This window comes from Gadus morhua, chromosome 8, assembly GCF_902167405.1.
Source record: "Gadus morhua chromosome 8, gadMor3.0, whole genome shotgun sequence".
In the NCBI taxonomy this organism is placed as follows: Eukaryota; Metazoa; Chordata; class Actinopteri; order Gadiformes; family Gadidae; genus Gadus; species Gadus morhua.
The window spans coordinates 11,237,212-11,250,760 of record NC_044055.1 but is presented as its reverse complement, the minus strand read 5'-3'; the positions used below and the strand labels follow the sequence as shown (position 1 = coordinate 11,250,760).

At 46.3% G+C, this 13,549-nt stretch overlaps 1 protein-coding gene across 2 annotated transcripts; it reads right to left on the bottom strand.

The window, feature by feature from the left end:
• Positions 1 to 545: 545 nt before the first annotated feature.
• LOC115549664 (protein APCDD1) lies at positions 546 to 13,309 on the bottom strand. 2 transcript variants are annotated; one of them, XM_030364988.1, is made up of 6 exons: positions 13,210 to 13,309; positions 12,590 to 12,741; positions 7,322 to 7,505; positions 6,501 to 7,062; positions 2,624 to 2,945; positions 546 to 2,018 (listed from the first exon to the last, which is right to left on the bottom strand). In XM_030364988.1, the coding sequence occupies exons 2-6, from the start codon at positions 12,627 to 12,629 to the stop codon at positions 1,534 to 1,536; spliced, it is 1,593 nt and encodes a 530-aa protein (XP_030220848.1). In that variant the 5' UTR covers positions 12,630 to 12,741; positions 13,210 to 13,309; the 3' UTR covers positions 546 to 1,533. The 2 variants fall into 2 exon arrangements, with proteins under 2 accessions (XP_030220848.1, XP_030220849.1); XM_030364989.1 differs by lacking the exon at positions 13,210 to 13,309 and adding an exon at positions 12,907 to 13,084.
• Between the last annotated feature and the right edge of the window lie 240 nt (positions 13,310 to 13,549).

Genomic DNA, 13,549 nt, shown 5'->3' with positions numbered 1-13,549 from the left:
AAAACCTTACATTGGCTTTGGAAAGCTACGATCAATCACTAAAATGACATGAATGCAAATTATGCTTTGCTTTTTAAAGATTTGGTGTATAGGGTTTAGTGCCATCTAGCGGGGAGGTTGCAGATGGCACCCAACTGAGTTCCTCCCTTGCAGACGACGTAGGAGAAGCTACGATAAGCAAGGTACCGGGTGAATTAGAAAGAACATAACATCGTCCTAAGGTAGCACTAAGTTACCAGTAGTTAAATTAAGATTCTTTGCTAGACTTGTCTACTGCTTTTGGTTTACAAGGAAATAGCGATTATGCTTGTTAATTAAATCGCATCCTCCAGAGCTGTGGGTCTATTCTAGGCTATTGTAGAAACATGGAGGTGAAGCATAGTGGGCAATGCATAGGGCTAATTTGAAGGTAGCAAGGAAGATTCTTATTTTCATGTTATAATACACTGATGAAAACCTAATGAACAGAATATTCATTCATTCAGACTTGTGTAAGAATTGCAATAAAAATACACCAATTGTACAAAAAAGGTGAACAGACGTCCAACTGTATAAAACCTTTTATTTCTGTACACAAAGCCACTTGGGCTCTACTTTGTCCATCGAGCAGCACTCAGCCCCATAGGATCAAGGAAGATATATGCGTTGGAGGAATAATCCCAGCTTCGCGTTAATCAACAAAAAACATGTGGATCCAAGATTGTATATTTGATCTTTTTCTTTGGTATTCAGTTTGAGTTTCAAATACCAAATGGGGATTTAAAGTAATTCTGACATAAAGAGCGTTCAATACTCAAACTCAGGTGTCCATAAGACAATTATGTTGCATTGTAAAGAACAAAACAGCGCTTTTACTGTAAAAAGTCATAAATTGTGTCTGGTGACAAGAGTTGAATCGGATCCGATAACAGCAAGGACCTGTTTTTAAACAGGTATTATTGCATGCGGAGTACACATAATAGGATTATATTGTAGGCCTATCTGTAGGTGGCAATATCAACAGTGCTAGTGACAAATAACATTTTTTGAGTATACAGTCATACAGTTCAGCCATATGAAAGAATAGTTGTCATTGCTGCGTTCTGTTTCCCTTTTATCGTACATTGTGTTGTCCTTTAATAATGGACTGATCCCATTTCGTCCTTATCAACTGAATTTTTTTTTATGGTTTGGCAAATAAAACAACGGTATAAAACATTTTGATCAGTCTGTGTGGATATAGACTTTATCTAATCTGTGAGAACGCAGATGTGAGAACATATGTCCTCTACTAAAGTGCCTTACTGTGGTGCAGCAGTGCCAAGTCTTTGGTCGTCGGGAAGCAATTCAGAGAATCCACACTTTGGAGGGTGGACAAATAGTGTACACTTGCTCGCGTCCTTTGCCGACATCCCCCTCTCCCTTGATACCGTCCCAAACATCAACAGTTGGACTCCGTTGCTTGGACAGCCATCCTACGGCCGTTCAACGCAAAACAAGTCTCTTGGCTGCTCTCGTCCCACGATCCTTAATATTTACAGTACGGCTCCCTCCTTAGCTCCGCCCCCAGAGTATAAGAAGCGCCTGCGTCACCGCGGCGACCAGCAGCCCGACCCGCCCCCCGCCGCCGTCCCTGTACCGGCTCCCGCCGCCGCCGCCGTTGTCCAGACTGCCGTGGCTCCCGTCCAGGTGGTCCCGCTGCCCGGGGTGGTGGTGGTGTCGCTGGCTGCTGGCGGAGCACCGCACCAGCGGCACCTGGTAGGAGGTGGCCCTCTTGTCGGGCCGGTCGGGGCTGGAGCCGTCGCTGGGCCGCTGGCCGTTGTAGAGCAGGTAGCGGCCGTGGGGGTCCTGCTCCAGGCGGAAGAGCTCGTACTCGGTGTGGGGCAGCCGGATGGCCAGGGCCACGCAGCCGTCGGTCAGCGTCACGTCCTGCTCCACGCCCACCTGCCAGGAGCCCTCGGCGCCGCACGTGTTGCCGTTGAAGACGTTGAGGAGCGAGGTGGTGGCGTGGTCCATGGGCTTCACGCTCATGTGGTTCACTGAGAGGGGGCAGGGAGAGCGGGGGAAGGGTTAGGACCGAAAAATGAAATGATCACTTTCATCTGTTCCTTCCTCACGATCCGCTAGCTGGCCGCCCCATGGGCAGGCCGTCAAAAAAACGCGTCTCTGTAGGAAGCCTATGCTCTGAGATCGCACACAAAAACAGATGGTACTACCAACCAAAACCAAAATAAATAGCATTTCAACCAATCACCAACAAGGGTTGGGTGTTGCGGGGCTGGGTGTTGTGAGGTTTTGCGCTGCGTTCATGATAGTTTTTACTGGATGCACGAAACACGGAAGGGAGGGACGAGCTTGCTCTGTTTTGTTGGGGATCTCGCTTCATATACCAACAGAAGTGACGTCACCCAACATTGTTGATACAACCTTTAAGCATTTGAGGTTCAGAGATGTTTAATCCTGCTTTGTTACTTTTATGTCAAAAGCAGTAAGTTACCAACACAGACTCAAGAGTTAGGCTATATACACTTAAACATGACCCTCCAAAGACAAGGTTTTACTGTTTCCTGAACCTCAGCAGGAGATCTCTCAGCCCTGCTGAACAGATACTTGCCCCCCCCCCCCCACCAAGCTAAAGGTATACCTTTGAAGACGAACTCGGTGCCGCCCATGACACGGCTGGAGTGCAGGCCGCGGCTGTAGCGGCCCCGGGCGTAGATGGCGAAGGACGGGTGTTTGCAGATGGGGTCGGAGTAGTGGTAGTAGTGGCCCTCCCAGGTTTGGTTGTTGTCGTGGAAGACGAAGTGGCGGGTGAGGAAGAGCACGTCGGGGCGCACCTCGCAGCGCTGGCTCACCCACTGGCCGTACAGGCCCACCGTCAGGTCCGACCGCGGCGGCAAGATGGGGGGGTGGGACTCGTCTGAGCGGGAGATCACGCGGCAGGCGACGCAGCCTTGGTCGTGGTTCTGCAAAAATATGAATACAAATTTAAAAAAGGGAAGGCTTCTAGTTTGGAGTCCATGAAAACAGTTTTTTATAACCTTATCGTTAGAACAATCACCATCTCGTTCAGTTGTAGCACCGCCCGCTAATTTTCATCGCACACACCTGTGAGGTCTCTCAAACACAACCAGCAGCTGCTGCTTGAACTGCTAGGCTATAGAAGAGTGAGGATTCGATTTCAAATATCAAATTATATGATAGTAGTTTTGCTGTGTTTATTCTCAAAGAGTTCAGTTTCATTCTCTATGGCGACATCTTTGGCGATAAGTGGTAATTGTTCCCATAGATCCCAACAGCACCGACACCCAGTTGGTAACAATGCAGGTGCTTTTATCCGTGGGCCATAGGCTCAACCACCATTGTGTCACCCTATTCTGCAATAGATAGTGACAGACATTTATTACATTCATTTAATAGGCATGCTCTTTAGGACAGAAAGGACAAGCTTAGCGGTCCTCATTCCGGTACCCTCAATATTGCTTGCAAATTAAATATTTAAAATCTGTCTCTATTATGTATCCTAGGCAGAGGAGTCAAGGGATTCATGCTAGCCCTAAAAAGTGTAACCTATCCCTCAGCATCACTACTGCACAGACCCAGCTGTCATCGCTGATGACCACCAGGGCCACGTTGTATCGTGATCTCCCACCAGGAGCCTGTATTGTATCACAGAGTCCACCTTAATACCTCTGATGCTCAGAGATCCAATGGAAAGGAGGGAGGTGTGTAGATGTGTGTGTGTGGTTATTTCTCTCAGACTGAACCTCTGGTATGTGCGATCCCAGATACATTTGTTCTGGAACCTTCTCAGAGTGATTACTTCTTCCTCCACTGGCGGGAAGGCAGATTGTTCCGCCGGAAAACAATTAAGTCACGGCTACAGAGATATATAGCCTGAAGACACTGCATGTCTCTAACCCAACGTGGCTGACATAAATTCAGCATACAGGAAGGAAGTGTTTGGATTTTCCGTCAATTCCGTATACGGTCGGTTAAACTAAATTCCCCTGCATGTCATGCATGTCTGCTTTAGCCAAACCTCGGAGCGACATGCAATCACAGTATTTCACTGCTGCAGACAAGCCAGCTGTGTGGGTCTTTGACTCAGAAGAGAAACCCAAAGCAGAACAGAGCAAAGCAGAACAGGGCCAAGACCTCTCACAGACGCCAGGCAGGATCGCGTCATCTTCCCTGTTGGACGAATCTATCCCTAAGACCAAGCTCCCGGGAGGAGGAGGAAGTTGTTATTATCTGAGGGTGGTCGAGTTTATTTCCCCCAAATGCTTCGTTTCCCAGACACCGCTACGGCCGTGGGGGATTGAGCAGGTTGACCAAAGTACCGTGCCGATACTAAAGTAAGGAATAGTAGAAGAGTCCATTACCACCACTTTGGGAGGGGTAATTGGGACTTATGGAAAATGGCCTCTTGGGGAATTCAACCCTATATATGAGGTTGTGCGTGCATGCGTGTTTGTGTGTGAGCGTGCCCATGAGTGTGGCGATGGGTGTAGGTGAACTGGCGTTTTTGATCGGTTCTTGCACGTTGTACAGTACGGATGCATGCATGACATGCATAGTGATCTATCTAATGTGTGTGTGTGTGTGTGTGTGTGTGTGTGTGTGTGTGTGTGTGTTATGTGGCGGAGGAGAGTTACATGTTTGGAAAATGTGTTCTAGCGTGCAAAGAGCTATAGCCTGGTTGATAGATACAGACGCACACATTCATTGTAACATTCAGTAATTTAGTCTAGAACACACTCACATGCATATTTCCCGAGGTGGAAGAAAAACATTCACGCAATACAGTGACATCGTCCCAGAGTTAAGACATATCATAAAATGAGTCACTCCTCGAAAGTTGAACTTGAAATAATGCTATAGGAAACATAATGTATCTCACAAATCAACTCAAGTGAGAATAACAGACGTACTATTTGTTAAAATTGGGCCTGAAAGCCGACCTACGCAAAACCCTGGCACACCGAATAATTTACTGAAGTGTGTGTTCCTTTCCTTGGTGATGTATAAGTGACGTTGACAGCAGAACAGAAAATGGAGAAACCAGATGAAGGAGAAAAAAAGCATAACTATATATATATATGTAAGGTCATTGCATCATGCTGAGATCCACCCAATAGCCACAAATGAGCAGGCTTGGCATTATGAAATGCTGTGGCCTAGCACCAGCTCGGGCAATACCACTTAAGATTAATGGATTGGATGGTCACCATGGCAATAAAAGAAAATCCCCCTCCAAAGAAGAACCCATTAAAACAACCTCAGGAGAAGGTCTGACTGATTGCATGTTCTTTGGGGTAGGTCAGATTGAGGGATTCTCTTCCCCGGGTCTGACCGTGATATGTCATTAGAAATCACGTCTAAGTGGAAGTTGACGAACGGTTGGTCCTTACCGCTGACCAGAGTCAAAAAACCGAGTGAAAGACTTCAAGATCATTCCTCAATGGCGGACGGGGAATCCCTTTCATCCACCAAAGTCGGTTCTCCCTCTAAACGCGGCATCTGAGATAGCCTGTAGCGTATCTAAAGAGCTGAGCCGACCGGTTCTTACTGTACAGGCGCTGCAAGCGCTTTTCTTCCACTCCCCCCCCCCCCCCCCCACTGTTATTCAGCAGAAACCAGTGGGGAAGGAGGCAGAGGAGCATGTCAAACTCGACTGCGGGCCTCTGGCATGCATGAAATCAAACCCAGCATGCGCTTACTGGAATAATTCATAAGGCTGCATGATTTCCAAATTCTGGGAATACCGCACGTTGATCACTTTCAGAGATAGGCTGGGTCTCTTGTTGCAGCCTCATGGACCTACAGAGGGAGCTTAGGTAGCAGGGTCTTATCCACACTGCAGGGGATGGGGGAGTGATCTCAGAGCACTCAGAGCTCGTTGACCCCTCAGGAACTGGTTTAAATGAAGAACATCAGCCGCAGCCCCCCCATCGTCTCCAATAGTATGTTTATTTTAGAGAGTCATCTGTAAGGGGTTTAAGTGTAGTCTCTTTAAATGGTGACAGATAAAACATGACTCTAGTGTTTCAAGGATAAGTTAGCTGCTGTTTCAACAATGAATGTTTGAGTGTTTTCTCTCTTTGAAATGTACGGTTTGGATGAACTTGTTGAGTTTGCTGTGACCAGCTGTATCAGAGTGAATCTGATATGTTATTTACAAGAAACATAAGAGGTCTTGAGTTACTATATAAAAAATTGTGCTTCTTCAGCACAGAGTCTCTGTGTAGATAACCTGTGTTGAAGACTTCCTGTTGCTCTGCCATCACAGGGAATTAAAAAATGGATGGGGTGACATTTCCGGAGGTGGAGGTTTATTTAGAAAACAAAAAACAAACAGTAGTGAAGAAGACTTGAAAGTACTTCCATTTCGGCTCAGAGTTCTCCTGTCCTTACTATAATAACAAGCCTAACCAACAATAGCTTTCAGAGACCAATGACTCTATCGTCGGCTTGGTTTCGATCTGAGACAGGTGCACGGCGGATGCTGGTCCACTGACCTTGGCGCTCTGCAGCGCTGCCTGGTAGCTGGAGGGCCGGTAGTACATCCTCTGTGCGGGCTCCGTGTGAATGTCCCCCAGGAACAGCTCCTCCACCAGGTGGTCCAGGTGGTGGTGCAGGTACTGCTTCTCCACCCGTAGCAGCTGCAGCTCGTGCATGGCGAAGTTGAGCTCTCGCAGGCAGTCGCAGCCGTCCTCCTCGCTCCACATGTCGTACACCACGTCGGGCTCCCAGGGGCCCGTCGGGGCTGTCGGGGCGGCCCCCGCCCCCCCGCCCGGGGCCCCTTGCCGGCAGCTGCGGTTGAGCCTCTGTCCGAGCTCCCTGGCCACGGTGGCGGTGTGGAACACCAGCTGGGTGCTGTGGAGCTTGTAGTCGGCCTCCGTGCCTCCGCGGATGATCCAGGAGGCCTGGCGCAGGCGCAGGCGGCCGCGGACCACCAGGGTGTAGGCGGGCATGGTGCAGTGGTTGTCCCCGTAGTAGAACTGGTGGGCCAGGAAGGTGTTGTTGGCGAGGAAGCGGTAGGAGCGCGTGAGGAACTCTGGGCCCGATCGGACCTCGCAGCTTCAGGGCAGACGGGGGAAAACAAATGCATTTGGTTATAGAGAAATTGTATGAACACATGATGGAGTGATAAGCCATCTGGATTTCGTTCTAGTGAGTCCAAATAAAAAGCTTAAAGGCCGACCATAACCGTTTAGAGTCCTGTCAAAAAATAACAAGCCTCTAAAAAAGCCCTACGAGGTGGTGTGTTTTTAAACAGTTAGGCCTCTGCAAAAAAACACTGCATCTCAAGACCCGGAGCCCTTGGGTTATTTTTTACCTGGTGGACACCCAGTGACCCTCGATGCTGGGTGGCATCTGCACGGTGACGCGTGCCCCGTTGTGGAGGTGCTTGAGCATGTGCTGACACCGGGAATCCTTGGCCGAGTGTCCAAAGGTCTTCTCCATGGAGAGCCGGTTGGACACCCCCTCAGTGTAGTGCAGAGAGGAGCCCTCGGCCAAGCCTACGGGAGCAGAGAGAGTAGCAACACAAAGGTTGTTAAAGGTAATAACATTCGTCCTCATGGCAATTGCCGGGACAAAAGAGTCATGGTAAAAGTCACCATGGTAAAATGATGACTAGAAACACTGTTTTCAAATACTCATGTGTAATCTGTTTCTTTGTCAAACAACAACAATATGAACGAATATTGAACTCTAAAGTCAAAGGTTTAAGTGGTTCGACCATAACGGAGCCAGCAAGCGGTTTGGGCTAGGTTAGGTCGTCTCTAGGCGTCCCCGATGGCCTGACCACATCACAATGCAGCAGTTACAGATTATAGCTCTAATGCTTTCATTGTTTTGTCTGTTTTTCCTTTTACTCCGAACTCGCCAAGGCCGGATTTTGTAGGCTTATGGAGGCGCTGAACCGCAGAAGAAGGACAATATAAAATGAAATAAAGTTGAAGGATCGAGTACAACTGGGTTTAAAAGTAGACGTTTACTCAGATGTTTTTGTTATTCATTTCTTTCATTTTCCAGGAATTATTTAAAGCGATGAGAAGCTGCAATTTAGTCCCTTAGTTAGTCACTGTAGTCAATTGAGTCACTTAATTACTTAAGACGCCTATACGTCTAGGAAACAGCACAAATAAGGTCCTGGTCATTCGATCTCTTCAAGTCTTTGATAAATTGGGAGTAAAACACAGATGACCATGGCGTCACTCGTGTGGCTCCACCATAGATAGACGATCCCAACGCAACAAGAAACGAGACAAAGGCCCTTTTACTAAAGGATGGAGTCAGCCCAGACATGGGGACTTCACACAGTCTGTGCTGATGTGTTTCTTTCCTTTCGGCGGTCCATCCGCCCAACACATGAAATAACAAACCCTTTAACAATGGAGGAGAATCTTAAAGGGCTACGATATCAGAAATGAAGGTCTACGGGGGAGAAAAACGCACCTACATGAAAATAAAAATAAAAGCTCACATTCCAGAGAGGGGATAGAACGGTTTCCTTTGTCTTATGCTCTATAGTAATATCATCAAACCCTCTGAAATATGATGACTTCAAGCTCATAATGGACCCGACTTGCCTGGCAATATAATTTGGCGCCGTGGATCGCTGGAGTGGTCGCTGCTTGCCGGGGTGTTTGATCAGAAACTAATAACAGTGTGGGAGGGGGCCCCAAAGGTTTTGATTAAAAGGTAAAGAGGAAGAAAAAAATGAAAAGAAAAAGAAAGCCCCTATAGGGAACAAAGCCGCTTCCAGCTGGTTCTTGGCCCCATCGCATGCCTTCGACAGGCTGACAAGGTTTTTTTCTTTGAAGGGTTGGCATGTAAGTGACCGCATCCACACGTTGCCCAGAATAAAGGCTGGACAGTAAGCACACATGATCCCTCTCTCCGTGAGTGTCATTAGTTACGCTGTGCTGCTGGCTCAAACGCCACCATATCAAAGACAGGGCTTAACAAGTTTCTATGTGTATTATGTGTGTGCACGTGTTTTATTTTGTGTGTGTGTGTGTATGTGCACTGCACTCACACACACTTTTTTTGCACCTGTAGCCAAGCCTGGGCCATGGAGAGACTGCGTTGCTGCCAACAGCTTGTTTTCACAATGAGCAGAGCAGAAACCGCCAGAGAGAGTGCGTGTCCCTGTTATTCTAAAGGAAACCTGGGGAGCTGTGTTATGTAAACACACTTTTAACGTCACCGTGGTGCTGCTGTCCAAACGCCACCTATGGTTTTAATGGGAGGTGAACTCCAGGCTAAGGGTTTGGCAATGTGCACAACACACACAAACATGTTCTCTGGCGCACACACGCACGCACGCACGCACACACACACACACACACACACACACACACACACACACACACACACACACACACACACACACACACACACACACGTCTGCCCGTTTGTACGTGCACATACGTGTATAAAATGTAATATATTTTATATGATTAAATTGAGCTTTGCAGTTAAAAATTGCGAGTGTGTGGCAGAGTGAGGGCTAGAAGGGAGAGCTTGGGACATGATGTGAGCGTCTTAGAAAAGGGATTACGTTTCACAGCCTCTTCTGCAAGGCTCCTTCCATTAGCCTGTCACTGGCTTCCCACTGAGGCGGCGAATTTAGTGGGTGCTGTCCAGGTCCAGTTTCCCTCAGTGTGTCCTCCAAGCCCACAAAAACCCATGCCTCTGAGATGGAGTACGCTATTAAAAATGTCAACCCAATGGCTGCATGACGCTGTGCTTGAATAAAGCAATTTTTCAGCTTTTACCCGATTATCACTTGATTTGAATCCCTCTTCAGGGATGAATGAGGGGAATATGTGCTTTATTGAAAACATTTCACACGCATGGACAGTTTCTTACCCCCGTGTACGACCGTTAAAGGGCAGTCACAACAATCGTTAATGTGGAATTACATTGGATTTGGCCAAGATTTACACTGGGAGTTTAGAAAAGGGCTCTATAGGGGGTTTTTGGAGATGGAGGTGAAGCAGATATTCCTGTACCGCAGCCAAAACCCTCAGAGAACTTCCTCAGATTGATCCCTGCCGCATTACAAGACAGCTGATACCGCTTATAAAGCAGCACCCGGACCCTGTACATTCTTCTAAAGCAGAGAGACCACTGATAAAGTGGGACATTATCCCTTGTTCAGCGTTAAAGGTGAGGAGTTTAATTCCAATATGTATATGAATTATTTTTTTCTTTTTAAAAATGTCCGGTTTTCTAGTAATTCCCTGAATTAAATTCTAAATTCTAACAGCAGGAATGTGCTTCTTCAGGAACGATGTACTGTGTAGATAACCTGTGTAGAAGACTCCCTGTGGCATCACAGGGAGTTAAACGCATGAGATGGGTTGACATTTCAGGAGGTGGAGGTTTATTTAGAAAACGAAAAACAAACAATGCAATTTCGGCTCAGAGGTGTCTGTCTCCTGTCTCCTGTCCTGACTACATCTCCTGTCCTAACTATGCCCAGGCTTTCTGGTAATTCACTGAATTAGATTCTATAGGTTTGCAAAAGCAGCAACCCCTTGCCAATATTGCGTCTCTTTTCTTGGCTGCTCGGAGCACCAACACATCAACTTACCTCCGACAGCACGATAATGTTCCACAGCCAGTAAGTAAGCAATAACAGTTGCATTTTTTTTTCTTTTTTGATTGTAAAAATCCCCTTCAAGGCATTTCTATACAGGGTTTTGTGGACAACTATTTAAATTGAAAACTGCTGATGAGCCTGCAAATCTAAGAATTTCCGTAAAAGAATAATTCAATTAAAAAGGGGATTTTAGCACAAAAAAAGGGGAAACGGCTAGCACCCTCTGAGTGAGTGGGACGATCTGTACACATTCTTTAATGAGAGCTGCCGCCGGCCTTTATGTTTGTGGGTGAGGAATTTCGGGGAGACAAGGGGCACTTAAAAGTGCACTCTTAAACTCTTCCCTCATTAGAGCCGCCAATATCTAAGTCCCCACACCCACCAACCCACACACTAACCCATCTGTTGCTCTCTATCTCAAATCAAAGAAGCCCACATAAAGTCTCCCCAGCGTCCTAAACCACAAAGACTGTTTCCAGCTTGGCATCCACCCCCACGGGTGAGGTAACAACTCTGTCTCTCTCTGAGCGAGGGAGAGACTGGGTGAGAGAGAGAGAGAGAGAGAGAGAGAGAGAGAGAGAGAGAGAGAGAGAGAGAGAGAGAGAGAGAGGGAGGGAGGGAGAGAGAGAGAGAGAGAGAGAGAGAGAGAGAGAGAGAGTATTACAGATGACTTTTGAGAACAGGAAAAACTTCATCTGTCAGTACATCTCTCTAGAGAAAGGACAATGACTTTAACATTAAACCATCACCGATGTAGCTTACGCATCGGCGACAGTAGTGATTTCAAGCTAGTCCAGGTTGGTCGCCCCCAGTGCCCAAAAAAAAACATGACTCTAATAAAGGCCTACGGGGTGATGTGTTTTTAAACAGTTAGGCCTATGCCAAAATCCTGTGTCTTGGCAGCTTGATTTGCGTTTTAGAAAACCTGTAAAATCAAAATTGACATTGAGTCATTGCTCTTTTAATTGAACCCACTATTCGGTCAATCCCTCGTGTATGCCAAGCGAGGCTACTGGCCTGTGATTAAAAGAGCTGGGCTTATAAAGCTGAAATCGTGACATCGTGGGGCTGCTCAAGCCCTGTTTACTACTATAGATGTATATCTTTAAAGATGCAGGCGATTCTTTATCTTTGCCTTTGTCGTTTCTAAATCTTTTTAGACTTTTTTTTCTAAAAAGATTTTTCTATTACAACTCCACCACCTCACTGAACTTCAAATGTCCTTAAGGACAAACTTAGGAATTAGGTTAGTGGATTCCAAAATAACTTTTTCTTTTATCTCTACCACGGACATTTTAATTTGCTGCCAAGTGCTGCCTTCCATCTCCACTGTCAATGTCAGCAGATGGAAGGTGTCCACCATCACGGATCAGTAATCTCCCTACTCCTCAGACAGGGGTTGGTGAACGTTTTAAGTGGCCCCTAACTCTTCCCAAAGCTTTAATCTTATTACTTAGCCCAAGGTTACATTTTTTTTTACTGACTTTGAACCCTCAAGATTGGAGGGTGACATATGAGCTATCAGCCCCGAAAGCATAACTCTTTATCTTGTTGAGGGGTTCGCTTAATATGAACAAAAATATTTCGCTAAAGAATGACAAAGGAAGTAATTACAGACTGAATCATGCATTCACGTATTGATAAGCTGAATTATATCCTATAGATCTGAAATAGGCAAAAATATGAAGACACACACAAATCGAGCACAACTTAACTGAAAATTCCGGTCTGCGTGTGTTTGTCTGTGCCTGTGTCTGTGTGTGCACGCGTTTAAATTACTCAGTATTACAGTTTACCCCATTTGATTTTAAAGATTCACATATGTGTAAGACTCATCAACTGAAACAATGCTACAAAAATAAAAACAATTAACAAAGCAGCTAAGAACGTGATTCCCTTGCAATACGCGGATCCAATGATGCACATTACACACTTTAATTGATTGTAATACTCAATTAAAGTAGGCTATACCCAAACAAAGGTGCTTACCAAGTAGGCCCACCAGAAGTAACGTTAACGATGGCCCCATCGCACACTTGTTGACCTGCTGTGCGTGAGCTTCTTCAGTCAAACTCCAGAACTCCAGGCTCCGTTACGCTGCGTCCTCCTCAGTGACTCCGTATCCAATCCAGGCATTTATTCTGATCGTGTAGAAGAGATGTCTATTATATCTGAGCATTATTGGATGGACGCCGTCCAATGAAGACAAAGTAACACTTTAGACCGCTAGTCGATGTATCGCTACTTTAGAGGAACAACTCGACACACACATACACACACACACACACACACACACACACACACACCTGATGGAGAAGTTCAAGTGCGAGAGGCATCCTCCAGCAAGAACAGCCGCTATAATATTTTTTTCATTCTAAACCCTCCCCCAAATAGTTCAGTGGATACGGCGTGCCAGCAGCGCTCTCTCTCTCTCTCTCTCTCTCTCTCTCTCTCTCTCTCTCTCTCTCTCTCTCTCTCTCTCTCTCTCTCTCTCTCTCTCTCTCTCTCTCTCTCTCTGTCTCTTTGTCACGCAGCACTACCTAAGTAGTCAAAACTTAATTTTAGGCTTCTCTCACAACAAAATATACGGAGGCGACTTGATGACAAACCTTGGTCCTTAGTCTCTTGGTTCGGCGAAAAGTGTGCAGTCAGCAGCTATCCGGATCCCCGCCTCTGGTGGGTCTTAGGGGCGTGGCATGTATGAGATGAAGTTTGATTCCGTTGGGAGCAGTAAAGGTTTTAATAAGCCCCATGTTTATTTATGCCTAGGACTAACCCCATAATTGATAAGCCTTCACATTGTAATCCTACCATAGAACAGTAAGGCTATAGCACCATATATCCATTTTCAATAAAAAATATATAGGCCTATAAGACCTTTTGGTTTTTTTGAATATATGCAGTTAGGCATATCTACGACTTATCAATAATTCTGAATCGATTGCTGTT

Coding starts and splice junctions, on each gene's coding strand:
- LOC115549664 (XM_030364988.1), bottom strand. CDS start 12,629: ATGGGGCCATCGTTAACGTTACTTCTGGTGGGCCTACTTG. Junction 7,506..12,589: donor ACTTCTGGTGGGCCTACTTG/GTAAGCACCTTT, acceptor CTGCTCCCGTAG/GCTTGGCCGAGGGCTCCTCT. Junction 2,946..6,500: donor CAGCGCTGCAGAGCGCCAAG/GTCAGTGGACCA, acceptor ATATTTTTGCAG/AACCACGACCAAGGCTGCGT.